The sequence below is a fragment of the Penicillium canariense genome, assembly GCF_028826845.1.
Source record: "Penicillium canariense strain IBT 26290 chromosome Unknown utg000006l_segment0_segment0, whole genome shotgun sequence".
In the NCBI taxonomy this organism is placed as follows: Eukaryota; Fungi; Ascomycota; class Eurotiomycetes; order Eurotiales; family Aspergillaceae; genus Penicillium; species Penicillium canariense.
The window spans coordinates 2789530-2816426 of NW_026622733.1; the positions used below are offsets into that span (position 1 = coordinate 2789530).

The 26897-nt window shown below is 54.4% G+C and overlaps 10 protein-coding genes across 10 annotated transcripts; 3 read left to right on the forward strand and 7 right to left on the reverse strand.

Moving 5' to 3' along the window:
* Positions 1-603: 603 nt before the first annotated feature.
* N7482_008970 (arylsulfotransferase family protein) lies at positions 604-2869 on the reverse strand (the record flags this gene model as incomplete). Its single annotated transcript, XM_056691094.1, has 4 exons — positions 604-1568; positions 1633-1698; positions 1751-2329; positions 2599-2869. The coding sequence occupies 4 exons, from the start codon at positions 2867-2869 to the stop codon at positions 604-606; spliced, it is 1881 nt and encodes a 626-aa protein (XP_056540859.1).
* On the forward strand, positions 2868-4848 carry N7482_008971 (MDR family MFS transporter; the record flags this gene model as incomplete). The annotated part of the gene is made up of 6 exons (XM_056691095.1): positions 2868-3036; positions 3091-3402; positions 3461-3981; positions 4053-4374; positions 4435-4577; positions 4657-4848. 6 exons carry the CDS (start codon positions 2868-2870, stop codon positions 4846-4848), a joined length of 1659 nt encoding a protein of 552 aa, XP_056540860.1.
* Positions 4849-5469: 621 nt separating this feature from the next.
* On the reverse strand, positions 5470-7763 carry N7482_008972 (alpha-L-arabinofuranosidase A; the record flags this gene model as incomplete). The annotated part of the gene is made up of 8 exons (XM_056691096.1): positions 5470-5817; positions 5874-5981; positions 6039-6193; positions 6247-6666; positions 6724-6913; positions 6969-7085; positions 7136-7588; positions 7644-7763. The coding sequence occupies 8 exons, from the start codon at positions 7761-7763 to the stop codon at positions 5470-5472; spliced, it is 1911 nt and encodes a 636-aa protein (XP_056540861.1).
* A 1199-nt stretch (positions 7764-8962) lies between these two features.
* N7482_008973 (uncharacterized protein) lies at positions 8963-12568 on the reverse strand (the record flags this gene model as incomplete). The annotated part of the gene is made up of 5 exons (XM_056691097.1): positions 8963-9167; positions 9252-11335; positions 11392-11426; positions 11482-12302; positions 12366-12568. 5 exons carry the CDS (start codon positions 12566-12568, stop codon positions 8963-8965), a joined length of 3348 nt encoding a protein of 1115 aa, XP_056540862.1.
* Positions 12569-12726: 158 nt separating this feature from the next.
* Positions 12727-12990, forward strand: N7482_008974 (uncharacterized protein; the record flags this gene model as incomplete). The annotated part of the gene is made up of 1 exon (XM_056691098.1): positions 12727-12990. The coding sequence occupies one exon, from the start codon at positions 12727-12729 to the stop codon at positions 12988-12990; it is 264 nt and encodes an 87-aa protein (XP_056540863.1).
* Positions 12991-13372: 382 nt separating this feature from the next.
* Positions 13373-13969, reverse strand: N7482_008975 (uncharacterized protein; the record flags this gene model as incomplete). Its single annotated transcript, XM_056691099.1, has 4 exons — positions 13373-13457; positions 13518-13588; positions 13643-13754; positions 13932-13969. The coding sequence occupies 4 exons, from the start codon at positions 13967-13969 to the stop codon at positions 13373-13375; spliced, it is 306 nt and encodes a 101-aa protein (XP_056540864.1).
* Positions 13970-16042: 2073 nt separating this feature from the next.
* On the reverse strand, positions 16043-18239 carry N7482_008976 (uncharacterized protein; the record flags this gene model as incomplete). Its single annotated transcript, XM_056691100.1, has 2 exons — positions 16043-17821; positions 17943-18239. The coding sequence occupies 2 exons, from the start codon at positions 18237-18239 to the stop codon at positions 16043-16045; spliced, it is 2076 nt and encodes a 691-aa protein (XP_056540865.1).
* Positions 18240-21494: 3255 nt separating this feature from the next.
* Positions 21495-22040, reverse strand: N7482_008977 (uncharacterized protein; the record flags this gene model as incomplete). The annotated part of the gene is made up of 1 exon (XM_056691101.1): positions 21495-22040. The coding sequence occupies one exon, from the start codon at positions 22038-22040 to the stop codon at positions 21495-21497; it is 546 nt and encodes a 181-aa protein (XP_056540866.1).
* Positions 22041-22690: 650 nt separating this feature from the next.
* N7482_008978 (uncharacterized protein) lies at positions 22691-23899 on the forward strand (the record flags this gene model as incomplete). Its single annotated transcript, XM_056691102.1, has 2 exons — positions 22691-22906; positions 22958-23899. The coding sequence occupies 2 exons, from the start codon at positions 22691-22693 to the stop codon at positions 23897-23899; spliced, it is 1158 nt and encodes a 385-aa protein (XP_056540867.1).
* A 460-nt stretch (positions 23900-24359) lies between these two features.
* N7482_008979 (ribulose-phosphate 3-epimerase RPE1) lies at positions 24360-25326 on the reverse strand (the record flags this gene model as incomplete). The annotated part of the gene is made up of 3 exons (XM_056691103.1): positions 24360-24626; positions 24752-25003; positions 25084-25326. 3 exons carry the CDS (start codon positions 25324-25326, stop codon positions 24360-24362), a joined length of 762 nt encoding a protein of 253 aa, XP_056540868.1.
* Positions 25327-26897: the final 1571 nt, after the last annotated feature.

The window sequence follows — 26897 nt, forward strand, 5'->3', positions numbered from 1 at the left end:
GACCCCTACCATGCACACGATCATCATCTTAGGTCAGATGGCGTAGTCAAAGCGAACCCGAGTATGGACTCGGACTGCGGGAATGTTGATTGGCGGCGTATTGGTCGTATCGCGAGTGGGGCCACCCGAGAGCAATGGCCCATTTAGGATAGCTTCCCTTGCTGACGCGGGGGGACCCCCCACGATGGGTTGCATTGACTGGTTCAGCATACGAGCCCAGGTAACCACATCTGACGCAAGGATCCTAGACTGGGATCATGGTTCATAGGTGGGCGACACGATTGGACTCTCGGGAGGAGCACATCCGAGTCGACGTTGTGGGATTTATCCTCAGTTGTGAAAGTATGAGGCATCCGACTTGTTGATGTAACCGCCATGTGGCAATTTCACGTGGATCACGATCGACTTTGACTTTATCTCCGGCTACTTCAATTTATTCTGGACCAGGGATCGACACACCTAATCTCCTCCAATTCTCCTATTCTGTTAGATCACCAATTCTGCTCATACTGCTCCAAGTCGACCCTCGTCTTACATCATCACTGACCAACATAACTAACTACCCTCAACATCCTCAATTCTACATACGCGCCGAGGTAATATTTAGTCATGTAGCACCAATTGCCGCCAAGCAGCTGGGCTACCCCCAAAGCCATTCGCGGTCGGAGGCACCACCTCATCCTGAAGACGCACCACTTGGGTGTTTTTCAACACGCGGCCAGTACCCGAGACAGCCTCTGCCGAGACATGCTTGTACGAATACCCGCGCAAGAAGAACTCCGTCTCGAAGCCCTGGCGCTGCGCCTCGCCCAGGAATGATCGTGATCCATACCGGTCGGTCACCGCGTAGAATCGCCAGAGCGCGGTCTCTGTATCCCCGTTCCACGACACATACACCGCAGTCCCCGACGAGGTCTTCTGGGCAATAATGGCAGGCTCTTCGATCGGTAGACCGGTCCAGTTGTACCGGAATGCGCGATAGTTCTGGACCCCTTCGCCAAGCAGATCCGAGTCCATGTAAGCGTGGAAGATGGGGGTTCCGTCCGGTCGGAACTCCGTCATGGCTCCTTCAGAGCCCCAGTTGACTAAGGCGTTGCCGTTAGGCAAGATCTGAGTGCTGCCCTGCGACTTTGCGAGGAGCCCGTCAGGGGGTTGGAACGCCTGAACGGTCCGTGCGGTCCAGGTAGCCGTGTTGACGGAGATAATCTTACCCTGCGAGAAGGGGTGCGTATGGACTTCGTGCCCGCGGTGGTTCTCCGTGCCATGGGCGGAGTTGTCGAACAGCGAGATGATCTCTTCGTTGCCTTCCTGGGAGAGGAATCGAGCGTGGTGCTGGAAGCAGAACCGGACATTGGGTCCCAGGTCAAAGTCCGATCGGAGACCACCCAAACGCCAGATAATCTCACCGGTGGTACCGTTGATCTTGTGGACGGCACAGGCATCTCGGGCGGAGATCAGGTAGTTACCCTCCGCATCTTTGTCAACCGAGTTGATGTGGAAATAGTCCCATGCATCAGAGGAATTGTAGCCCGCACCGGCCTGGCCAGGGTTCAGAGGAAGGACGGCTTCTGAGTATAGAGTAAGTATGGGACTAGATGTAGGTATGAAGTCCAGGTCCGAATATAGACGTACCATCCGGACTGACATGCTCAAGGCTGGACCACTCAAAGAGTAGTTCACCAGTTTGAAGATCCAATTCTACCAGTTATTAGTGATGAAACATAGTTCAGTTCGAGAGTCGATCATATACCCTGGAAGATAGCATCCACAATCCACTGCTGCTCTGATCTGCCACCCCATCGACTCAGGTCAATTGGGATCGGCTGGTACACTTGGATCAGGGCAGTTTTCTCATCGATCACATGGAACTCATGCTTATCCATGAGCTTATGGTTACCCGCTCGCAGCTCGCGAACAGTCTCATAATGCTGATTCAGAATAGTCGCATGCCCGTGTCCATGTCCATAGGCCGGGTTGTGGTCGCCCTCAAAGCTGAACAGCACATCCTGGCCCTTCCATCGGGCAGCTTGGAAGTTGGCTGCCCAGACAGAATAGTAGGTATACCCAGACCAGACGAGCTCGCCGTCATCGCGGAAGATATATGGTCCCTCCTGACGCGGGCCATGAAACTGGGGCTCAGCCCATTGACCTGGGAACGGTGCCACGAAGAGATAACCCTTTTCGACGTCTGCAGTCGCGGGGATTGTGATGTTCAGACGCGGCGGAGCCAGGTCTGTTCGAGACTTGAATTGCCAGTCTGCGGCTGCCAGAGGAAGTACGGCTACGGCGTAGGCGATCGTGTCGAGAACCTTCATCGTAGCGGGATAGACTAGACCAGCGATCAGCTTCCATGATGTCGCCCATCATGCCTAGCGAAGGGTACATTAACCTTAGTTGCGTATTCTGCACTGGTAGGTACGGGTTTGTCGTCGGCGCTGGCAGTGTGTTCCGAAGATATATTGCAGCACACAAATGCTTGCAGGAGGAATTGTGGGGATGGCGGAGAGAAGAGGGGTTATAGAGAACCGACCGACGTCATTTAGTACATATTTGTGTGATTGAAGTGGCCCTCGGATATCCTCAGAATGCAGTGCAGACTGGCTGCGGCATAGTGCAAAGCATCCGTCGGGATGTCGTGCTTGGCTGCCCCACGGCCCTTCCCGAAAGAGTGCCCGCTGCGCAGTCCTTGCAGAGTTTGTCGCTTGGTTGTCACAATTTCCCTCAGAAAGCCCAGGGATTTTTGGAACGCGGAAGATTCAGATTGCTCAACTTTTCGGTCCTCGAAGCAGTTCTTGGCGTCATTACGTTGTCGAGTGTCAACCAGAAGATTTGCTGCTCCAACCTGCCAATTGCCATTCAACCCCGCCATGGCCACGCACCATCACGAACACAACACGTCCGCGAGTACCGCGCATCCTGTCTCAGAATCTATACAAGATCCAGCCATGCCCGAGTTAGGTGAAGAACAGCCACTGTTGGGCCCAAGTCCCGCAGTGACTTGGAAACCGCCGCCAGGCTTCCTCTGGATTCAACTTGGTTTGTTTATCTACCCACAAAACTGGTCATAGTGCTAACTGTCGTCCTCAATAGCAATCATGGCAAACGTTTTCCTCGGTGGATTTGACGGCACAATTACTGCCTCGACCTACGCGGTCATCAGCTCCGAGTTCAATGCGGCCAATACAGCTTCATGGCTGACTACCTCGTACCTGATTACCAGCACCGCATTCCAGCCACTTTACGGACGCTTCTCCGACTTGCTTGGCCGTCGTGCTTGTTTCTTCACTGCGACTATCTCGTTCATGATCGGGTGTCTGGGATGTGCACTGGCGAGAGATGTAGTCTTTCTCAACATCATGCGTGCGCTGACCGGCATTGGAGGGGGCGGCTTGATGACCATGGGTGCGTGAATGCAAATCCCCTTGCCGGGCCTTGCGGCAATTGCTGACACGAAATACAGCAACCATCATCAACTCTGATCTCATCCCATTCCGCCAGCGCGGCATGTACCAGGTGGTCCAAAACGTTTCGTACGGCTTCGGTGCCATCTGCGGCGCTTCATTCGGCGGGAGTATGGTCGACACCATTGGGTGGCGTTGGTGCTTCCTCATTCAAGTCCCGGTTTCGCTGGCTGCGTTGGTTCTCGGCCATTTTGTTCTCACATTCCCTGCGAAGAAGGATCACTCCATGGGACAGCAGGGCCGGGGTATCTGGCACCAGATCGATCTTCTTGGATCCCTGCTTCTTGTCCTGGCTCTATCTAGTCAGCTTGTTGGATTGAGTCTTGGAGGCAATGAGCTCCCCTGGAGCAACATCTGGGTAATATTGTCACTGATTGCCAGCATGGTGTTCCTTGCAGCTTTCTTCGCCGTAGAGGCCACGACAACGGCCACTCCTCTCATTCCATTGAAGATGCTCCAGGGTCTGCTTCCTGTTTCAACTCAGATTGCCAATGTCTGTGTTGGTATGGCTGCGTATGCCGTGCGTTAAACCCTATGCACCCTGCTTATTCCTGGAACGGTCGTTGACAATATATTCATCTAATTATACAGTTCCTTTTCACCCTTCCGCTGCTTTTCCAGGTGATTTTACTTGAAAGTCCCACCAAGGCTGGCGCCCGACTGGCCATCCCATCCCTTGCCACCCCATTGGGCGGGCTCATCTCTGGAATCGTGATGTCGCGATGGGGGAAGCTAGCCTACCTCGTGCGTGCAGGTGCCGCCTTGATGTGCATTGGGAACTTGCTGGTTACCCTCCTGCGCTTCCATGACTCGGAATGGAAATATTATGCATATATCATTCCCGCCAATCTAGGCCAGGGAATTGTCTACCCGGGAATTCTGTTCACATTCCTAGCTGCATTCGATCATTCCGGTGAGCATGTTCCTTTATCTGAATGATACTGCCATGGCAGTGGACTAACTTCGTTTCAAGACCATGCCGTATCCGCTTCGACAGTATACCTCATCCGCTCCCTTGGGACCGTTTGGGGCGTGGCTGTTACATCGGCAATCATCCAGAATACACTCAGCTCAGGCCTCGGGGAGGCCTTGAGTGAAATACCAGACAAATGGAAAGTACATCCCCGTGTGCCAGTTAACTTGAACGTGCCATGAGCAAGACCGCTGATCACTTCGCTCTTTTTTCTTATTCCAGGTGATCGACGAGATCCGCCACTCGATTTCCGCAATCCACGGCCTACCCCCCGACGTGCAAATTGCGGTTCGACTAGTCTACTTCCGTGGCATACGGCTCTGTTTCGCGGCATCCGCAGCATTCGGCGGGGTCGCGACGGTCGCAGCCCTCTTCACCCGTGGAAAGGGGTTGGAACGCGCCGGTGGAGATTGAGCCGAATGCCCCGTAATGCTTCCCGAGATGTCGGTGCGGCTCTGACGGTGCGGTCAACCGTGCCGCTCTCGCGCCCCAGTAAGTTGGCTCGTGGCCCCCATCCGCGCGGGTCGTGCAAGCCCACCAGGAATACCTCTTTAAGCGAGAAAGGGTGGCGCCGAGCGTTCCGGACTCTGCCTATGTAGTGGTTGGAGCTTCAAACTGGCAGGTGGTATTTAGAAGGATTGAGAAATTGAAAATTATATATAGACAGATGGCAAATGGTGCTTAGCGGAACCCCTGGCCGCACCGCCTGTCTACCGCATAGAGTTAACCGTAAACGCGATGAATGTAGAACCCCTTCAAGTCGAATTGAAGAGACTTGCTCTCAGCCTGAATTTCCACAGGGCTGGTTCACTCTAGCGGAAGGGGCAGCTCAGCTGCTGGGGCTTCACATTGCTACTGCACATTCACGAGAGACATGTCCACCAGCCAAGAATCGGAACACGTATAAGGCTGTGGGGGGTTGAGAGGGCAAGACGAGATGCGTCTACGTTTTTCACAACACTTCATTCGAACCTCCCTGGATAACTGTCATGTATTGGCTGCAATCCGATCCATCCTCAACAAGGGGCTTCTCAGCTACTTGGTAGTGAGCACGGCAACGCTCAGGTTCGGCAAGCTGAAACTGAAGACACCCTGCTTGCCAGCCTTGATCTTGGTAGTCTGGCTCTCCACAGTGTTGGGACCACCAACCTCATTCATGGAGAAACCACTGGGTGCCGTGAGGATGGTCAGGTCGGCGGTGGTGCCCCGTCCAATGCCTTCAAACGTCAGAGACACCGGGACATCTGCAGTGCTGTTGTACACAGCAGCCTTGAAGATGTGGGAGTTGGTTTTGTTGTTCAAACCGGTTGCGTAGTAAAGTGGGCCAAAGCTGCTGTTGGAGGTTGCGGGCAGGGTGTTGGTCATGTGGTTGTCATTAAAGAGCTATTCGAGTCACCGTTAGGGTTGACCTGGTCATCAAAGTGATTACATTCACGTACACTGTAGACGTGCCAGCTGGTGGATTTCGCGGTATCATCGGGGTTGGCGTTGAAAGAAATCATAGTCGGCGACCATTCGTAGCTGTCCAGGTTCATGAAGTATGGCGCCTAGCTCAGTGTTAGTTCCTTGAACCATCGTGTGCTAACGCCAGGCTCAGAACGCACATAGGTTGTTCCAATAATCTTGTCTGCGTTCCGCTCCGCCCCCAAAAGGAAGACCGCCTCGGAGACGGAGGCAAGCCACCACGGATACAAAGAGAAATGAGTATCGCTCCAGTCAACACCCTTCCCGTTGTTCCACTCGGTGGCGGCAATTTCGCCTGTGAAGGCTGCATTAGTCCAGATCCTATGGTACGCCATGACAAATACATACCCAGCAAAATTGGATGCTCGTCGCTGTAGCTGTCGAACAAGTTGAACTTCTTAACAAAATTGTCCGGAATATCATACAGGTGGTAATCACCGCCAGCGTTTCCAGGAAGTGTTATATCAAGAGTGGACGCGATAACCTGGATGTCTGGGTACTTCTCCGTAATAGCATCATAAAAGGCCGCGAAGCGGTAGGACTTGTACGAGCTCGCACCACCATTGAGGCTGTCCTCGTTGCCCACCTCAACAAACCGGATGGTCCATGGTTCAGGATGGCCATATTTGGCCCGTAGAGCACCGTACTCCGTGTCGACCGAACCTGTTAAGAATTCGAGCTCGTTGAGGGCATCTTGGACGTAGACACCAATGTTGGCCTTGGAAACAACCTGTCTGTTCAATGCAAGTCCGCTCCAGACTGCCAGAACTGTGATTATACTGTCAGTTTCGTAGGTGACCTATACTTCATTCGCTTATAACGTACTGGGCTCCAAGCCGAGGTCATCACACCACTCCATGTACTCAACCAAGCCCATACCGCCAGTCTCTCCATAGCCCCAGGTGGTTGCACGGCCAGGGCGGCTCTTCAGTGGTCCAATGGTCTCGTTCCACTTCCAACGACCATCAATTGAATTCCCTTCGAGGTTGTTTCCACCAGGAAAACGAAGGAATTTCTATAGGGTCAGCATTGTCCCAAGTCCCGGATTTGCTCACCAGTGTTATACTCACGGGATTCAGGTCCCTCATGGCCTGCATGAGATCCCGTCGCATTCCATTGGGGCGGTTGTTCCAGGTCGGTGGGAACAGGCTGATCAAATTGAAGTCAAGTGAGCCCCCAGACGCTTTCTAGACCGCATCAGTACATGTTTCGACTTCCATCTTTGTAGCGTGCTTACAGATGCATCGAAGGTCAACGAAAACGTGTTGTTGGTGCTGGGAGCTGTCTTTTTTGGTGTGAGGGTAAAATCATGCTGCACCCAGTCATCTGCAACACTCTTTGACGACACCTTGGCGGTAGCAAAGACTTCCCCATTGGTAATGGACTGAAGCGAGGCTATGAAGGAGCCTTTGTAAGAGCCCTTGACATAGAATGATCCCGAGTATTTTTGAGGTCGAACGTCGATGCCCCAGAAACCCACATTCGTCAGACCCGAAGTACCATTCCCCTCAACCCGAACGGAGGTTGGGAGGGCAGAAGAAAGCGGGTTACTGAGGTTCTGTAGCGACAGGGCTGATCCACCCACAGCAGACCAAGCATCCAAGTTGGAAGGGTAGGTAGTGCTACCCTGGAACGCTCGGTTGCGAATCAACTCGGCGTAGAGACCACCTTCACCGCAATGGTTGATTTCCTGGTCAGATATAGTCAGTGAAGGTATGTTCCACGGGCAGGAATACACCTCGTACCTCTTCCATCACACCATACTGCAAGCTCGTCGTCACATTGCCACCGGATTTAGCAACAGAGATCTGCACCGCTGTGGCATATGATGCCAGCAGCGGCAAAAGAAGATATTCACGTAACATTGTCGATGCTATGCAGAACAGGCAACAGATGCAACTCGCTGATCCTGTTCAGATTTCACCACGGATCTGCTTCCATAGGGTGGCCGCATCAGCTATTTATACCGCCACATTCCACCACCGAGACCAGTTATTTTGCCGAGTGATGTCCCCTTGCTCTCTCTCCCGGGCACCCCTCATCGTCATGATTCAGACCTCAAAAGTTGCGAGTTGAAGTCGATCATTTCCGGATCAAAGGCAGCATTGAGCGACTAGCCGGGTACATTGCGGCCATTGCATAGCCAAATTGGGTAAAATCCCATGAGGGGTGCACTGGGTAGAAGAATACCCCTGTAGACCCATTCTGGGGAAATATCGGCAGAATTAGTGCAGCACCCTCATGTTGGAATCCGTGCGCGGGGGAATGGCACTTCAGGCGCCTGGGGGAGTCTGCATGAGAACTGTACAGAGCCAAGATCCAGGGGAAATGCAAGAGCTTCCGCACGTCCTGCGATAGCCTCTGATTATTGGCTCTCATCGTACCTGACCGTGATTTTCCTCCATGGGAAAGGGGTGGCCAAACTGACCTTTCAGACGCGGAGTCCGATTGACGGGTAAATCTGGGGTTCTCTCCACCAACCCCGCCGGTGCAGAGCCTCCACTTGCCGTTGCCTGATCCAGTGTTGCATCGTGTGGTTATTGGAAAGGGAGGATATCTCTGCGGGGTTGAGGGGTATTTTGATTACCTGCCAACCGGAGACTTAAGTGATAGACAGTATTATCTCATTGTCATGTGGAGGGGTCTACAGCATCATCCGAAGCTCAAAATAATACCATGTTCTTAGTCAAATTAGATGTACTCTACGTTCTCAGAAAATATTCATCTCAAACGCGTCCGCTTCACCACCGAATCGTTGAAAGGAGGCAGTGAATAGCTACTGATGGGTTCTTCTCAATCGATCATTGTTAAAACTGACCGGCAAGAGGTAAAAATATTGGTCCTAACTTGTAAGAGGCTTGACGGAGCTTAAGATGTCTGTACTATTTTTGTTGGTTAATAAATTTGCATCTATGTATATTCACTATTCAAGACTTGTATATACGAGGCGAGGCGGGGCTCGCGTAAAGTGTGATAGAATAAATTTGCACCAACATGGATTCTTACCTAGTGGGAACGCTTGCTTCCTTGTCCTTTTTTCTCTTTTGGCTTCAATGATAGTAACCTAGTCGCTGAGCATATGCTTGCTCACATGATCATCACTGATGGCTTTCTTAATTTCACGAATAAGCGAGTCATCCTTCGGTTGTCGTCGGGCTTTATACAGGCCACCGAGGACTTCTACACGAGGATATTGTTGTCGACGTGTAAGCATCACGGCCGACCGCTCCATTGAACTGAACCGAGACCTCATTCGTGAAGTGAGACTCCTGTGAATGCATAACAGTCAGCATGGATACCGATGTCCTTTGAGACCACTGCGTCCAGATCCTAAATGAGCCCAAGGCACATACTTTGTAGTTGTCCAGCTTTCGATGAGCACGAAACTCTGAACGGTCTGAAAGTGATCCGTGCCCAATACTTGCTCTTTCAGTTGACAACATTCAGTCATCAAAGCAAGGGCCTCAGAGTGTCGTCCTTGTAGTTTCGCTGACATGGCCAGTTGATGAAGGTCCCGGATTGTGATTGGGTGAGCAGGGCCATTGATTCGCCGACCTCTCTCTAGACCCTCAGTGTACAACTCCTCAGCTTCCCTCAGCCTCCCTCTCTGCATGTAAATGTCCGCTAAGCATGTTATGGCAGATATCGTGAGTGGGTTGTCTGGATCGAGGGACTTTCTCATGATGAATAACGATTGCTGCGCTAACTTTTCTGCATCGGAAAGTCGCCCTTGAGCGTAATAAATGAGAGTCATGTTGAAAATGGCCTCCAAAGTGCATCGTGACTCAGAGCCTAAGACGTTCAGGTAATACTTCACAACCCTGTTACCGAGCTCTTCAGCCCTTGGCAGGTTTCCAGATAGCCGATAAGCACTGGCCAACTTAGCCATAGCATCCATTCCAGCAGGATTGTCAAGGCCCCCAATCCGCTGGTGGGCTTCCAAAACCTCCTCAAACATCTGGATCGATTTTTGCAGGTGTCCCATGGTTTGATATGCATATGCAAGAGAACTTCGGTTTCTCAGAGTACGCCAGTCATCGGGACCAAACATTTTCTCAGAGCATTCCGCTGATTGCAAAAATAGTTCCTCTGCGTCTTTATATCTTCCATCAAGTGCATGGCAGGAAGCAACTATATGTGTTAAATGGGCTCTCTCGCCAGTGCTAGGTTCAGTCGGCGTCGATTGTAGGACTTGTAGAGCGTGAGGTATTGCTGCGCGCCATTCATATCGCTTCACCACGTCCGGGAACGGGAAATGTTCATTCACAATTATCAGTGAGCGGGCCTGCCATTGCTGTAGAGAGTTGGCTGATCGAAGCCAATTTCTTGTCGCTAGGTGTACCAATCTATGCATCTCGACCCGAGAGCCAGCTTGGGATGTGTGGATAAATGAGTAGGAGCTGAGAATTCCAATTGCCTTCGTTCGTTCAACTCCTTCGGGTACCGGCAGAAGGCAGACGGGAATATCTTTTGCATTAATACAAGCCATGAAGGCCAGGCAGTCAGCAGCCAGTGGTTCCTTCTGTCGTATTTGCATGAAGGAAGTTAGCCAAGTAGTCGCAATTGGATTGCGGATACTCTTGTATCGACCCTCATCCTCAAACTCTTCACTCAACAGGTCAATGGCCTCTTGCCCCTGACCATCAAGCAGCCTAACGTAGCTGGCAATGTCTGTGTTATTCTCATTGACGAATGAAGCGGCCTGCACAATTGCCAATGGCAGGTATGTCAGTCGTTCAAGCAGCTTTCGCGTGCTGTCGGTATCCTGGAGGAGGTTCTTGTTCATAAGCGAGTTTGTCAAAAGTTCCAAAGCCTTTGTCTCATCCATCTCCGGGATCTCTATGGTATTGGCCGAAGCTAGATATTGAGCGACCCGAGTGCTCCTCGTTGTGAAGATAATAACTCCTTGATCACTCTTGGGCAGAAAGCTTCGAAGGCCTATGCTGATTGAATTAGGCCCTCCATCGGTCCACATATCAATATCGTCCGCGTTGTCAATGATTAACAACCACCGGCCACTATGTGGCTGGCTCAGATGCCTTTGTACAACCCCCTTCACATCCTCCTTGTCGGGGTCAAAATGGTCAATCCTCAGCTGACGAGCAACTTCTAGATAGGCCTGCTGGAGTGCCTCCACATCGACTGCCGGAAGCCACATAACGGCACAATCTGAATACATTTCTTTCGTCCGATATGCCAGTTCAAGAACGATCTGAGTCTTGCCGACACCTCCAAGCCCAAATATACCAATTCTCTGTGATTGTCCCTGGGCAAATAATCTTCGTTTGAGCTTCCCGAGTAATTCTTCCCGATCAACAAACCTGGGGTTTCGCTCAAAAGGAACTGCCCAGCATGGTGCTTTGTTCAGTAGAAACGGATTCTTGACCGAGTGTAAATTCTTTAGAACATGCATCCTGAGAACTCGAGCTTCATATTCCTAATCATGAAGTTCAGATTGTTATTCACTGAATCTGGTCCGTAAGATTGTCTTACCTGCATAATAAGGTCGAACTCGACGTTCGTTTTGCCTGCAACTACGTTAGCGTTTTGTCTCAATGACGATTCAAAATTCTTTCCACATACCCTCTTTGCCGGCCAAATTCAAGATACAGTCTCGGATACGTCCTTTCTGGGTAGCATTGTGAAGATAGTCGTGTGTTACGGACTCAATCAAACTCCGCTTCTCATACTCGGTCATATGAACGTCCTGTAAACCCTGATCGACGTCGAAGCGGAAGATCCGCTTCTCCTTGAGTTCATTACTCCAGCGAGCCATGAATCGACGTTGCGTGCTCTCTGGTTTAATCGCCAGCGTAACCAGGGTCTTCGAGAATTTAAATATATTGTCGTCGATGGGCGTTCTGTGATGACAACCAGTGCCAACAGACAAGAAGCATTTGACCAAAGGTTTCAAGTCGCGACTAGTTGTACACCAGATATCCGCTGCTTCTTCCTCCACTTCCTCGACTGGGTTATTGGCCCCAAAGGCTCCATCCACAAACTGGCGGTGTCCAATCGTCACAGACTCAAAACACCCGGTTGCTGCAGAGGTGGCAAGAGCGGCTTCGCAGATTGTCGCTGGAAGGGTATCCTTGTTTGGTGCTGGGTAGCTTCGTAGTCGCGTCACCTGAAGGGTATCCTTGGCTGTGGTACACACAAAAGTTCGACAACGGCGCTGGGTGCCGTCGTCCATTAGGTCTCCAGGTGCTGCACCAGCCTTCTCAATAACATGCTCGATTGCTGCTTTTAGTCTCTGGCTGTCGTATCGCCCCCTTATGTTCCCAGACCAGTCCACTGGGATGTTGTTGAGCTTCTCGCCGAAGACAGAGCTCATGAGTTGGGTGTATGCCAAGATACATTCATCAATGCCCATTTCTAATCGTCCCAGCATGATCGCAATGAGTCTAGATGTTGCAGAGAAATCGAAATGTCAGCAAAAGGCATGCTCGCATTGGAGGATAACGCACCCGCCTGTGCTAGTGCCTCCAATCAGATCAAAAACATCGCAGGGTTTAAGAACAATTCCATCATCGCGCTCAAGACTCAATTGGAGCATTATACGCTGCAGGATATACAGTGTTGACAATCCTCTAACGCCGCCACCGTCGAGAGATAACAGACACAAGCCATTCGCGTCGATTGGATTCGGCCCAGCACTGTCATTCGTCATTGTTGAGCAAGTTCACCAAACCTAAACCAAGATAATACGGACAATAATCCAGTTCTCAGGTAACTAAGTCGGCAGGAAACTGTCTGAATGAGGTACTTAAGGGCGAGAAAGAGAGGGGTTTATCTGTTTGGAAAAGAAATTGGCTCCCTGGCGCCAACATGGCAAGGCGCTTAGGTGCAGGCGCCGGCCCCATTTCCGCCAATTGTTTCCAACTGAGGCTGGATGCTACCGTTTCAAAGCAATACGCCGGCATGCTGTCGATCGCTACGCTAGTTGCTTTCAGAAATGGGCGGTATACGGAGGAAATGAAGAGGGCTAATTGGACTGGAGATCGCCATTATCGCGAGGCCGTCAGTGCCCGACCTAGTGAGTCCCCTACCGCCGGTCTACAGTACAATAGTGTGATACGAAACCAGGGGTAACACATGTCCGGGTTGATTGAATAGACTAATCGCAAAACATCATACGATATAGGCTGCCGCAAACGCCCAAGTGGCAGGTAGTATTACCTCGCTGGCGCAGTTCATGCGCAGTACATTTCATAGATAAAAATATTGCTACTGGCAGTCTAAGCAACGCAGAACGATGGAATTACCTAGCCATTGAAAATAAAACCAACAGGTGAAGTTGTAACTAACTCGCCAAGACATCACTTGAAGAAAGCTCGAATTGACAAAGAGAATATTTGCGGTCCAAAGACCGAAAGAGTGGGGTAGGATCAGTCCCAAGACCCTGCTGAGCAAAGTCTTATATTTCGAACGCCATGAAGAAAGAAGGTATCGTCGAGGTCATTGGTCAGAATGTTTAGCACATCTCGCAGCACTCGATGCAGTCGGCGCAGCACTCACAGCCCTCCTCGCAGACGAAGCAGCAGCAAAGAGTGGCCAAGCTGAGAAGAAATACACACGTTAGTGAAGCACCCAGAATCGAGATCGCAATACCAACTTACCAGGCACCGAGGCAGCCCTGGTTACTGCTCTTCTGCGGCGGCGGCGCCTGCTGCGGCTGCTGGTAAGCCATCTGTAAAGCTTATCAGTGCACAATTCTTCCACAACATCTAGATCTGAGACATACGCCACCGGGAGGAGGTCCACCGTAGCCCTGCTGGGGATAACCCTGAGGCGGGTAGCCCTGCTGAGGGTAGCCGTACTCGCCGGGGGGAGGGCCATAGCCGGGTTGCTGGTAGCTGTATTTATCTCAAGTCAGAGTCCAAACTGACAATCAATGCGCAAGCCATTCACGTCGCGATTCCATATTCCCGCCAATAGTGCGACCAAAGGCGTATTGGACCGAAATCCGGGGAAAGTCGAAACTCGGCGACCGCATCGGTCATCGAGGCTGATATAGGCACGGGAGGACTCACGCGTTGGGAGGGTATTGGTGCTGTTGTTGGTAAGACATAGTGCCGGTAATGTATCTAAAATCAAAAGAGAACCAGTCAGCGCCAAGCTCTGAATGAATGCGATAAAAGAACCCAAGCGCGATCGGAGCGGACCGCAGCAGGGGCTGGCTGCCAGCCGAACAAAGGAGACAATGCGGACAAAGCGAAACCACTCACTCGGTCGATCGAAGGACGGCGGTTGGCTGAAAGAGTCGTAAAGGCTTGTCACGAGCGACAGCGGGTGAGCGAGTGAACCAAGAGAGAACGAATCAGGGGTGAAGGGGTGGGCGGGAGACTTTTCAAAGTCGGGGGTTGGCGAAGTCTGGAGAAGGGGAGGAGCGGAAGGGAGAGGGGAGGGAAGGATGATGAGGAAAAGAGGAGAGGAGACAAGCCTTACCGAGGAGACTGGAAGTTTGGTGCAGGGTACTTGTGAGGTACCGCCGTGAAGTTCAGTTACTGGTTGAAGTTACGGAGAAAATGAGTTACAGATGTACTGCTGCTGACCGCTGGGCAGACCGTTTCCTTGGCAAGAGTCGCAGGGCTGAGGAAGAATCGGCAGTATCTGCGAAGTATCCGAGACTGCCTGCTGGCTGGCTCCACTGGTTCCTGACTTCTTGGCAATACCTTACCAGCGAACGGGCTGCTACAGTAGAATGGTTACGGAACAAGTGTCGGAGGTATCCCATTGATCCATATTCCCCCGTACCGTCATCTATCCATCAACCCATCTCCCGAATATTGCCTCGTGCGGAATTGCAGCCCCGAGGCGTATGCGGTATGGCCGGTACGGGTAATTATGCGGTATGGTGGTGTACGCCATACTGTACTTACCGTATCTCCTCTCAGCCACACTTTGTAACCTGTCCCACCTCCCCCAATCACAAGCCAACCATCTACCTGCACGTCGCCAGCCCTACCATCGACTAATGCCGTCAGCCACACCTCCCGACTCCACATAGCCAGGAAATGGCTTTTATTGGAAGATCTGCACTTTCCCTCAGCCACTATGACCCTTGCTTCCCCACAGTCCAGTAGGACCTGGCCACTCAGAGCCAGGCTTCCCGGCGAACCGCTTTCCTCCCGGAAGATCGGCTACTCATTTGGGGCGGCGGCTTTCACCGCCTGTACAGTATTTGCTGGTATTGCTGCTGCCTGCGGTTTGCCAGCCGACTCGTACTGTACAGGGCATACTGTACTGTACATCCTGCGATGCTTGTAGTCCCGAACAATGTTTGTACGCTCTATTCTCTCAGAGCGGGTATGGTCGATCAGGAACAGCAAACGACGACCGCACACGTCCGAAGTGCTGAGCAGGAGACCACGTACGTATTCCGGACTCAGTCTTCGTACTTGGTGCTGAGCAGTGCTCACGACTACGGCGGACTCACCGCTGGCACTACAACCCTCTCAAACAGCCTAACCCAAGAGTTCACTAGCAGGTAGGTCGATACCTAAACTAGCGACGCACTACGCTGGAGTACTATTTCGGGGTATAGCAACCCCATCCTGGACGCCATTCTCCAGTGTCAGGTCAGGTCATGTCAGGTCATGTCATGTCATTAATTATGGCGGAATCATCAGCTGCAGGTGCAGAGGCCTGCTCTCATCACTCATGTCAGTACGGCGGCCATGCAGGTCAATGCTTGGCCCTGGACACACCAGATACCAGCCATTGACCCCCACGGCCCCCAATTAGCCAAAAATCGTCAGAATGTCAAAAAACAACAATGCAAAACACGCAGGAATCGAACAAGGACGGCGCCAACCCCAACTATACCAATATAAACCGAACAAATAAGCTCCTCGCACAGGCGCCGATCCAAAGATGAAACAGGGTGCAAAAAACCAAAGAAGCCCAAAATCCAACAGTGTACCCGGGACTGATCACCCCGTCCAGACCCAATCCGATAGACCCAATCCCTGTCCCATTCCATCCATCCGTATACACGGGTACAATACATACTTTACACAATCCAAAGAAACCACTCAGAAAGGCAGGAGACTGATATCCACAAGAAAAAAAAGAAACACAGAACAAAACCAGAATCAAAATCAAGAACACTGTCGATAAGGAACGGGGAGACTACAATCGCTCACATGACATACGCCTCCAGCTCGGCCGGCAGCTGGCTGTCGAGATAGAACGGGGTATCCAGCGCGGCATCGAAGCTGAAGCTCGCCGACATCCCGGGGTAGCCCTCGTACCCGTGATCCGCACCGTGCCCGTGCATGAGCGTCGATTCCATTCCGTAGGGAGCATTCATGCTCATGCCGAGATGGCCAGGACCATCGCCCAGCCCCGGGGTCGCGAGGGCACTGGACTTGCAGTCCATCGGCAAGCTATCCGCACCATCCTCGGCGAGACTGTCGACACCAAAGCTTTCGCCAGTATGCTCATCCGCCCGCTCGACGGTCTCCCGCATCCATAGCCTCAGCACGTCCATAGGCGGATGATTGCCGCCGCCCTTGCCGCCGCGCTTCTCGCTATCCTTTCCGCGGCCACCGCGGCCGCGCTGGCACGGGTTGAAGTGGGTGCGGCGGAGGTGCGCGGCTGCGTTGTAGTTCGCCCCATACCGCTTGCCGTTGCGGCAGGCCTTGCAGTTTGCCAGGAACGTCTTATCGGGAGAGATGTCCACGCACACCCACACTTTGCGCACCAGCGCGTGCACCCGGTCCATGTGCCGCCGCAGCTCGTGCTCCCCATGGAAGCCTTCCGGCTGGTCGTTGCAGCGGTCGCAGTACGTCTTCTGCCGGGGTGGTCGGTGCACGGGAGCTTTGGGAATGGCGGCAACTTCTTTAGTGGTTCCATCGGCCGAGGAGATGCGCATCATCCGGTTGGGATCGCTCGGATCTAGCTGGAGGTGGATATTGCCGGGCGACTCGCGCTTGGGCGCGATGGGGCGTGCGCCGTGAGCGACTTGCTCTTGTGTGCGACGGACGGCGCGGGATGGAACTGCAATGGTAGTGGAGGTGTCGCTCTCGTTTGAGAGGGACGGTTTCATGTCGACTGCCGATGGCGGGGAGAGCGTGGTGATGCTGGTGGCTAGCATTGGCCGCGGCCGCAACGACATTGCTGAAGGGGCGGAGGTGGAGAAAGAGGGAGGGTAGGGGAAGGGGAAGGATGCGGCAGGATCTAGGTCAGGATACAGGGAAGAAGGGAAGGTATCATGAAAAGGGAGCCCGGAGGCGGATGTGGGCACCCACTCCGGGGGGATGGGGTATGCCGGTTCCAGTTCCGCGCGAGGTGCGGCCTGGTTAAAGCCAAAGTTGTCGAATCCGCCGATGATGGTGTCGGCAGTCCCGCTGCGCGTCATTTCGACCGCAGTGGCCGCGGATGCATCGGCCATGGGAGACGGCTGTCCAGAGTGCGGATTTGGCAAGGGGGATAGTCCAGTCGATCCAAGAGTCGCGAGACCCAGAGACAAGGCAGAGGTAGTGGTTGCAGGGCCAGTGCCAGTGCCAGTGCCGGTGCCGGTGCCGGTGCGATAGGGCGGGGCCTGGGCCTGGTTGGTGTTGCTGTCAGGTTCATCCAAGTGCTTGGTATACTCAGATGGCGAGTAGTCGCTGACCATTTCATCGACATGGTCCAGGCGAAGCTGCGGCTGCGGCTGTTGCGTCCGGGTCGGGCCGAAAGATTGTCGTTTCCCCATGGCTGCTCCGGCGGGCGGGTGCCAGCGAGAAACGGGGATGCGCTGACTCTGGGAACGGACCATTCCCAACGCCATCGCATCCCTGCCTCCCGCAGGAGCCTTCACGGCAGTGTGTCGATAGGACCCTTGTCCCGACAGCGACGTACCCTTCCGTGGCGCCTCCGCAGAGGACGCCTGGGAAAAGGAACGCCGCAGGTCGACGGCCACTGGGAGATCCGGGGTCTGCCAAGTGTCAATCCAGGGACGGTTGGCTGGGCGGGGAGGGGTAGAAAGAGGGGAGGCAGCAGAGATGGGGAGGGATGGGAGAGGAGAGGCAGAAGCAAGTAACCAAGGTCACACATACGGTGGCTCGCCGTTTCGCCTGCGGAGGACCAGAACCAGAACCAGAACCAGAACCAGAAGAAGAGGCGTCGGCCGCCGGGAGCGTCCGCGGAGTCGCATCCTGTCGAGTCCGTTTCCCCGGGTTGCCCAGAGGGAGGGCCGGCGGTGGCGGCTGGATAAATTGGCTGAGTTGCTGTCTCCAAAGCAGGTTGCGTTGCGTTTCCGAGAGGTGGGAATGTCGAACCAAAAATGCGTCGCGATAGGAGGTCATGGCCCGGGTGAACAGTTGTTCATCGTCGTCGACCGGATGTAGAGTCATGGTGAACCGGAGGGCTGGGGGGTCACCTCGGCCGAGGGTAGATGAACTGTGCTATCAGTATGCAGAGAGACGGGAAGTAGAGTGGTAGACACGATAAATGGGGAGTCGACGGTGACTGGTGGCATGATGAGCTCGAGATTCACGATAGCAGATCGACGTCGTGAAAAGGTGGTGGTAGGCGGGGAAGACATACCTCTCGAGGGATCTTATCAAGCCGGATTAAGCCGGTGAGCACGGTAGATCGGCGAAGAATGGAGGGGGTTGATAAGGCGAATGGACAGACCAGCAAAGTGGGCTGGGCACCGAGTTAAAAAGGAACGACACGAAGTGCTAGTCGTCCGCAATCATATCATCCGGAAGATATCGATGAACAAGGCCCGAATTGGGCAGCACGGTGGAGGTGGAGGGAGGGAGTGTGAGACAGAGAGAAGAGAGAGAGAAGAGAGAGAGAGAGAGAGAGGAGAGTGTGAGGGAGAGGAAGAAAGGAAGACACCAGGCTCTTGGGGATGGATGAGTTGGGAGAAGGAATTAAGGAACCCACTCGGGACACTTCACAACGGGATCTCCGCTAGCTTGGGGATGGATACGAGGGCTTCCACGACCGATGAACGGATGGAAGAAGAGTAGAACCGAAGCCCACTAGCCGCCGACGAGGCCCCCATGGAAGGTCAATCGGCAGTCCATAGGTCCTGGGGAAGCCCGAGCAGTGACGAAATGAACTAAACGAACTACGCGAGCAATGGAGTGTCTCAAGCACCAACATGGCATGCGCAGCGCCAATCCCTCCGGGGTGGGTCACTTTCAACGGCCTGGACCCAGTTCGAAGCGTGACGATGTATCGTCGGACGCGATGTGTCGACGGTCTGAATCGGTCCCTGAGCAGCGGCTCAGTAGATGATCGGATTGCTGACTCTGGGGGTGGCTGTTCTGGTTGGCTGAGGGAAGACTGCCGACGGGGCGGTGACGGCGAGAGGACGGCCACTGAGTAAAGTGAGGCAGCGAACCGGATTGCCGCCAGCGCGGCCCGCAGCTGCAGAGAGGCTGGCCGGGTTGGGCAGTGTTTAGGTGTTTAGGGGGGGGGTCAGAGGGGGCTCCGAGGGGGGGTCAGCCGGGGGTCAGTGGGGGGTCAGTGGGGGGTTGGCGGGGGGTTGGCGGGGGGTCGGCGGGGGGTCAGCAAGGGAGGCTTTAGGGGGTGATTGGGGCTCGGGAGAAAGTTGCCCGGGGCCTGTCCTGCTCTGCTCGACCCTAGTCATGTACTTCGTGCGATGCAGCTACCTAACGACTCGCAACTCCGTGCTCCGACAACACACCTCCCGCATCCCGCAGACTCCGTTCATTCTCCCCTCGCGCCTACAGCGGGTGCACGAAAGATGAGTTGACCGTACACCCACTCTTTGCCTACTCTGCCTACTCTGCCCACTCTGCCCACTGTGCCCACCATGTCATCCATTCCTTCCCTTCTGCTCCGTCCACTCGAGCACTGCCCTCCCGCCTCGAGACCCTCCCCGGCTCCATTGGCCCTGGGACTAGTAAACTAGATGGCCCTCGGGCGCCTCGAGGGCTGCCACGTCGTCCCCCGTCTGCAGCCGAAGAATCGGTCGGGCCCTGCAGGTGACGCCGTGAACGCGCCCAGCGCCCAAAGCCCAGGAAGCCCAGGCAGCCCGGGTGGAGGCGGAGGTGGAGGAGAACTCGAACTAGTGGACGACGATGGTGGACCGCCAGAACTAACTAGTTCGTGAGCGAAATCGTCCGCTAGTGGTTGAACCGTGGGGAGGCCCGTGGGAGACTCCCGCGTGCCCGCCAGCGAACCACGGTTAGTTTTGGCTGTATAGTTACGGAGTGCACAGTGGAATTTTCGCTGGGTTTCAGGGATGCGTCCGTACTGGATCCGAAGATGTTGTCATTCCTCTGTGGAACGCCTCCGTATCTCCGAGTCACATCTACCAGACGGAGCACCGAGAACAGAGTATAGAGAGAGGCATCTCTATTTCCTTTTACGGTTCGTTCAGGGGGTCAGGAGATTGGACCGGGGCGATCGCCGGACGACCATGATTCCAATTTGATCATCATAGCGAATCACACAAATGCAGTCTCTCATCGTGGTGCTGCTCGGGGAGTTTCGAAGCCCGACTCGGTTTTGTTGTGGCAAAGCCACTGTCAAAACGCGATTGCCGCCGTGTTTCATCGCTCCGCCGCAAATAGCTCTTCATAGGCGGTGCCGGGTTGGGGCTCTGATCGACATCGTTTCAACCCAAAGCCCGTGATGGCGATCTCACGAATTCATCGGAGAAGGGGGGAAGGGGGGGGGGGCAGCCGAATCAGGGTCGCTCTTATCGGTCCATTTCGACGATGTGTCATGCCGGTCAAAGTACGATGCCGACAATAGTCTACACAATAGTGCAGGTGGGGGCTTTCTTGTCTAGGGACGGGAACTGGATGGCAGGTCCGAAGACGCGGCTTAGAGTTTCAGGCTCTACACACCTACAGCGTTTTGATGCAACCGGTTGCTTCACGAGTACCCGTCGCGACCAGTTGCTTGGTACATGATAATAGCTCGATTTCGTCATTCAACACACAGTCACGAGATGGGACAAGTCCTCCTCTGCGACCGCATCCCCCAGCTTCTTATTCGCTCGAAGCTTCAAGTGAAAGCACATTGAAGGCGTCCTGCTCCATTGTGCAACACGAGCCCGTCTACAGGACTGCAGGACTGCATATACTCTCCCTTTGGATCTGGGACCGAGCGGACGGTTTGGTCACATCACCTGCCCACGAACAATCTACATCTACCGAGTCCATCCCCCCGGCTGCTTGCCTGGAAGTGGAACAGAACTAGAAACAACGAACAACGAACAACGGACAACACCAGATGCCCCAACCCCTCTGATACGCCCGCGAGAATCTTGCCCTGGCGATTCATTGGACTCGCCAAGTGCTAGCCACACTCTGAGCGATCCGTGCGATATGTACCCTCGCCTTCTCCAATGAACACCTCATCGAAGTTGCGGTGAGCATTAGGCTGTCTAAGCCCGATACGGCACGCCCGAGCAGGGGTACGCTCATGGGCATTCAGCATCACCATGATGGAGGTCCCGTGTGCTGCTCATCCGTGCCCGGCGCTGCAGCTCCCTTCATTGAGATACACGTGGTGCATCACGAGCGATCCCGCCTGGCCTCTAACTGGGCCAATAAATGCACCACCAAGCCATGGGTGAGTCAGGAACGAACGGACTCAGCCTCATCGTTTGTGGCGAGTCAGTCGTACCGTGACGGCTGCAGGACTGCCATGCAACACCGCAGGCTGCCTTGAAGCGAGTGGTCTGCGGTAGATCCAAGACGCCGGATGCGGTCCAACTCGGCCGCGTGGCTCTTTGCCGCGCAGGCGGCTGTGCTGCGTGCTGCATCGTGGTGGTCGGTGGCGTAGCTCGTCTGACTGGCAGCAGCAGCAGGCAGATGGGGCTTAAAGGACGGGGAATCCCTATCGACACCGATCATCGGACTCATAATGCTCCTCCCCCCCTCCCCTCCCCCCACCAATCCCCGGCCCACCAGGATTTCCGCGACTGATGACTCCCAAGGACGTTGGGCAGGTTCCAGAATCACGCGTTTCCTTCTCGACATCTGTCCGAGTGAAGTCGCAGCCACGGGACATACGTGGACTTGATTTGGGGCCTGTTCCGCGGTGGCTAGATGGTCTCCCCGTCGGGTTTCCATTCGGGCAGCCACTTGATTTTCCTCAAATACCCGGTCAGTCGGGATGATCGCATATCGGAGCCGGTCCGGGCCGAATGTCGATGACATGCAAGACCGCAAGCTGTCAGATATTAATCTTGCCATGCTCTTCCCGAAGTGTTCTCGGCTTCAAATGTGCGACTGCCAACCATGGCAGAGACAGGAGATCACAATTTCCATTATGCTGCACTGTCTCCATCGTGCTGCAAATTGAACCATGGCAACCACTCTCGCCAACGGGGTCCCAATCATCCAAGAATCCCCAGCAGGGAATTGGCGGCAAGGTGCGGTACGGACCCGCGTGGTAGGGGCGCTGACGTCAAGTTGCCACGCTCGGGCGACTGCCAGGCGCGGTAGCTGGGGAACGTCCACACGTTCTGGAGATGTGGAGAAGGTATAAAGATAGCCCTTTCAGCAGCCCTGGCACCATCGCCACGTAGTTTGTGAATCTCTTGTAGTTAAAGTCGACAAAGCACGGTTTCTAGGACGGGTATTCGCATCACACGTGATCACTCACGTCATAAGGCCATTTCTAGCGGCACTTCCAAAGTGGACTGTGCACACGAGACGCCCTTGGTTTGGTTTCTCCGCCTACGTGAAGTGACTCCTTTTTTTGGACTTGCTTCCTGCGAACTACAGAGCAGCTTCGTCCCGTCCCGTTTCTTTTGGCCCCTCTCATCCCCGTACGCCACTCCTTTCTCTCCAGCGGCTCCCTCGTCATGTCTGACTCGACCCTTTACCTCTACACCTCCCTGACCGCGGGGTCCTCGCATATCGTCACCGCGACCGCCCGCGTTGAAACCATCCTCAAGGCCAACAAACTCCCCTTCCGCGCGATTGATGTCGCCACGGACGAGGTCGCACGCAAGCTCTGGGGCCGCCGTTCCAAGGGCAAGAAGCTGCCCGGCCTGGTGAAGTATGGAAATATAGTCGGAGTAAGTCCCCCCTCGTTCCCCTCACGCTGAATTTCTCGTACCCCTGTCCAGCCCACGCCAGCGCTAACCCCGCCCCGCCTACAGGACCTAGAAGAGATTGAGGAATGGAATGAATTCGGCGAGTTACGCATGGTGGTGAACAGTGTGCAGGACGTCGACGGCATGCCCGCCACCAGCAACCCCGTCCCCGCGACCGAAACGACCTTCTCGCCCGCACCGAAGGAGCCTGAGCCGGTGACCCCCAAGCCGTGCACCATCAAGATACAGAGCCCACCTGCGACCAAGACGGCGGAGAAGAAGGACGAACAGGCCGTTCTCGCTTTCCGTCAGGCGAGCTCGGAGGCTGCCAGCAAGGCAAAGAACAAGGCCGAGGAGAAGAAGGACGAGCCAAAGCAGGAAGAAGCTCAAGCACAATCCTCCTTGCCCACCAAAACACACCGCGGCTCCGTCGCCTGCGAGCTCCCCGACATCACCCCAGACTCGTCCAAGGGTGCCAAACGACCCCCATTGGTGCCCGAGATCGCGGCTGTGTCATCGGCAAACTTCCACGCTGACAATGCGGAAGCATTGGGGCTAGTCGAGCATCACCGCGGGTCGATCATCTCGGGCAGCGACAATGCCGATAAGGATAAGGTTGTAACGGAGATTCGGCAGTCTATCTCTGCGGCCGAACAGCCCTTGGGTTCGCTGGACGCGCTCCGCAAGGAAGCGGCTGGGAAACCGCAGGAACAGAGCATTGAGGAGGAAGGCCCCGGTGTGGAGAATGCTAAGGAGATTGCGGAGGTGAAGGAGAAGGACACCCCTTCCGAGATGAAGGAGGAGAAGAAGGACACCCCTTCCGAGATGAAGGAGGAGAAGAAGGACACCCCATCCGAGACGAAGGAGGAGGAGAAGGACACCCCGTCCGAGACGAAGAAGGAGTCCGAGGACGAGACTTCTGCCACGGCGCAAGATACCAAGTCTGTGGAGGAGACCACTACCTCGAAGGATTAGGCGCTTGCGCTATTTACGACCATGATGAATCTGTACATGAGTAACGCATCCTTTTTGCCCACGTCGATTCTTGTCAGTAGTATTTTTGATACCAGTGTCCAATTCGAGTCCTAGCCTTTCCAGATCGCACCGCTTGCTTTCAATCCTACTTATTTACGGGACCTTCATGATTAATATTTTCAATCTAGTATATCAAATGCTATTCATAGATCATCATTATAAACAGTACATCCAAAAAAGACACCCCTCCCAAAGGGGGAAAAATAAGACGCCTTGATGGAAATGGACATCAAAAAAAACTGCCCAGTAGAAACCCGTGCGAAAATCACGTAGCCCCTAGTGGACGATGAACTCCGAATCCCCTTTTTGTGAAAATTGTTTTGGGGGTGTGTACCCCCCTTCGTCTCCTGCCGAGTGGACGATTACAGTCCGATGGGGAGGAAGGATCGGATCGGTTGGTCTATGCCTGGCCCCGTCGCTTCTGAACCGCCTCGCGCAGCTTGTGAATGACGTCGGCCGGATCCGCGGCTCCGAAGATGGCCGAGCCGGCCACGATCACGTTGGCGCCTGCGTCGGCCGCCTGATCGATCGTGCCCAGGCCCAGGCCGCCGTCGACTTCGATGTTCAGATCGGGATACCGCGCGCGCAGGGCTGCCACTTTGGGCAGCTCCGAGGCCATGAATTTCTGGCCGCCGAAACCGGGGTGCACTGTCATGACGAGGACCATCTGCCGCGGGAGTCGCTGTTAGCGCAAATTGCCGCATTTTGGGGAGGTGGAGGGAGCTTATAGGGAGTCACCGCATCGGGCATCCATCTAGCTTGGGGAAATGCTGGGAAGAGCTGGATACTCACGTCGGGGCGCTCGGCCAGGTCGGGGCTGTCGAGAATGTCCCAAAGCACGTCGACGGGGGTATCAGGCTTGATGGCGATACCGGCCTGCATGCCCTCCGAGTGGATATACTTGATCAATTGGGGCGGGCTGGTGCGGTCCGTGGTGGTCTTGTCGGTGGGATCGGTCGCGGCGACGGAGGACACGGCGGCCTCATAGTGGAAGCAGTACAGGTCGCAGCCGGCCTTTTTGAACTCTTTCACCCATTTATGAGGCTGCAGAAGTGGGGAAGGAAGGGATGTGATCAGCGGCGGGCTTCTGGAACGTGCGACGCGGGAGTTGAGGAAAGACACACCTCCATAATCATCATATGGCAGTCGAAGGTACCCCGCGAACCGGGTTCGAGTGGCCGGTCGACGCATCCGCGAATCTGGGAAACGACAGGGCAGCCGATGGTCATGTTGGGGACGAAGTGGCCGTCCATGATGTCAACATGGAGCCAGTCGGCTCCCTGCTCCATCTTGGTAGCGCAATCATGGCCGAGGTTCGCGAAGTCAGCGCTAAGGATAGAAGGGGCGATGATAGCAGGCGGCGTCATGGTGATGGGGAGCTTGGGGGAAGTCGGGGGAGTGTTGGGAGGAATTAGGAAGGGAGGAGAGGCGAAAGAGGGGGAGGGAAGGAGGGGGGAAAAGGCCGGATAAAAAGTGTTGCCAGTCACGATGGGTAAAGGCGATTAAATTATTCAACTAGCGGCATGAAGTTATGACCACTCTTTCCTTCCAATGGCAGGATTACCCATCGTGACTACGTAGTTTACCTCAGGCCGAGTGGCAACCCAAGGTGGATATGCCGGGTTCCCCGTAAGATGTAATCTTGTTGCCAGATGGCATGCAAGGTGTTCTTTCGTTCATACGAGCGATGAAAGCACGTGGTGTAGTGACAGATAGTTAACTTGGTCTCCTCTCCCCCGACTCAGCTTCTCGAACCGTCCAATCCCCCCAGTAATGGCCGTATCAAACAAAGTCTTCACGATGATGCAAACGGCCGATAAGGGCTGCGCGCCTCACGTGGGCCGGTCGCAGTGCCAATCTGCAGGCGATCGCCGCTGCAATCTGGACCCTCTTGCACTAGTCGTCTACCCACTCAGCGGACAGATTCAACGTGTCCAGCTCCAGTCACAGCTCCCAGCAGTCTCACGATGGAGTCGCTGGAGTCTGGAAGGCCCCTGACAAATCAGCGCTGCTGGGTTACCCGTTTAGGTCATTCCGACGCCCCAGGACAGAATACAAGATTCGATACAATGACAGGAAAATCTAGCTAGTCGGCTGACCAGGAGCTCAGACGGCGGTAATGTGCAAGGATTATGTGGCCATCGACAGGGGCCCCTCCGAGCTTAAGGTTATTGGGGAAATCGCTGGGTATTCTCGAAGCTCTTGGGCGCCGCAGTCCGCCAATCACCGCAGCTCCGGAAGTTTGGCCGTGGCTTGTACATATACGGAGTACTCCGGACTCGAGTACAATCTCCTTCCTCCAGGACCTTGCTACTATAGAGGGGCGAACGAACATTTTACGAAGCCTTTCAGTCCTCCAAGCTACTCGAATTCACCATGATTCGCTGGCTTCGTCCCCCGATCTTTTCCCCCAGCCTGTTTCCATGCTGGGAAAACAAGCTGGAAACAACCCGCTCTCCGCATACGCGGGTAATGACCAAAGCCACGGAAAATGGCTGAATGAGCTGGGCACTCTTCTCTCTTGACAACCCATTCTAGGATAGTCACTTCAATAGCCGATAACCGCTCTTGCGACTGCTTGAATCAGCGTGGGTTGTGGGCGGAGGAGCCACAGAGCGGGGCACTTTAAGAGGTTTCTGTGCAAGCCGCGGCGCACTGTGGTCCGAGCCGGACGCCCCATCCCCAATATATCTCCGCTGGCACCAACAGGCTCAACAATTATTCTTGAGGGAGGAAAACGCCACCCAAGGAGTGGTAGACAGTCAGGAAGGGGTCCGGCGAAAAGAATGTATTCTGTCGCCTGGACTCCCGAACGTAGACCCAGCTACACACCGTATAGTACGCGGGGCTACTCAATAACATTCAATCTAACTCGCCGCGAACATTTAGTCAAGGAAGGAGTGGGGGTCTTCGAGGACATTGATGTGCCTTCCAACAC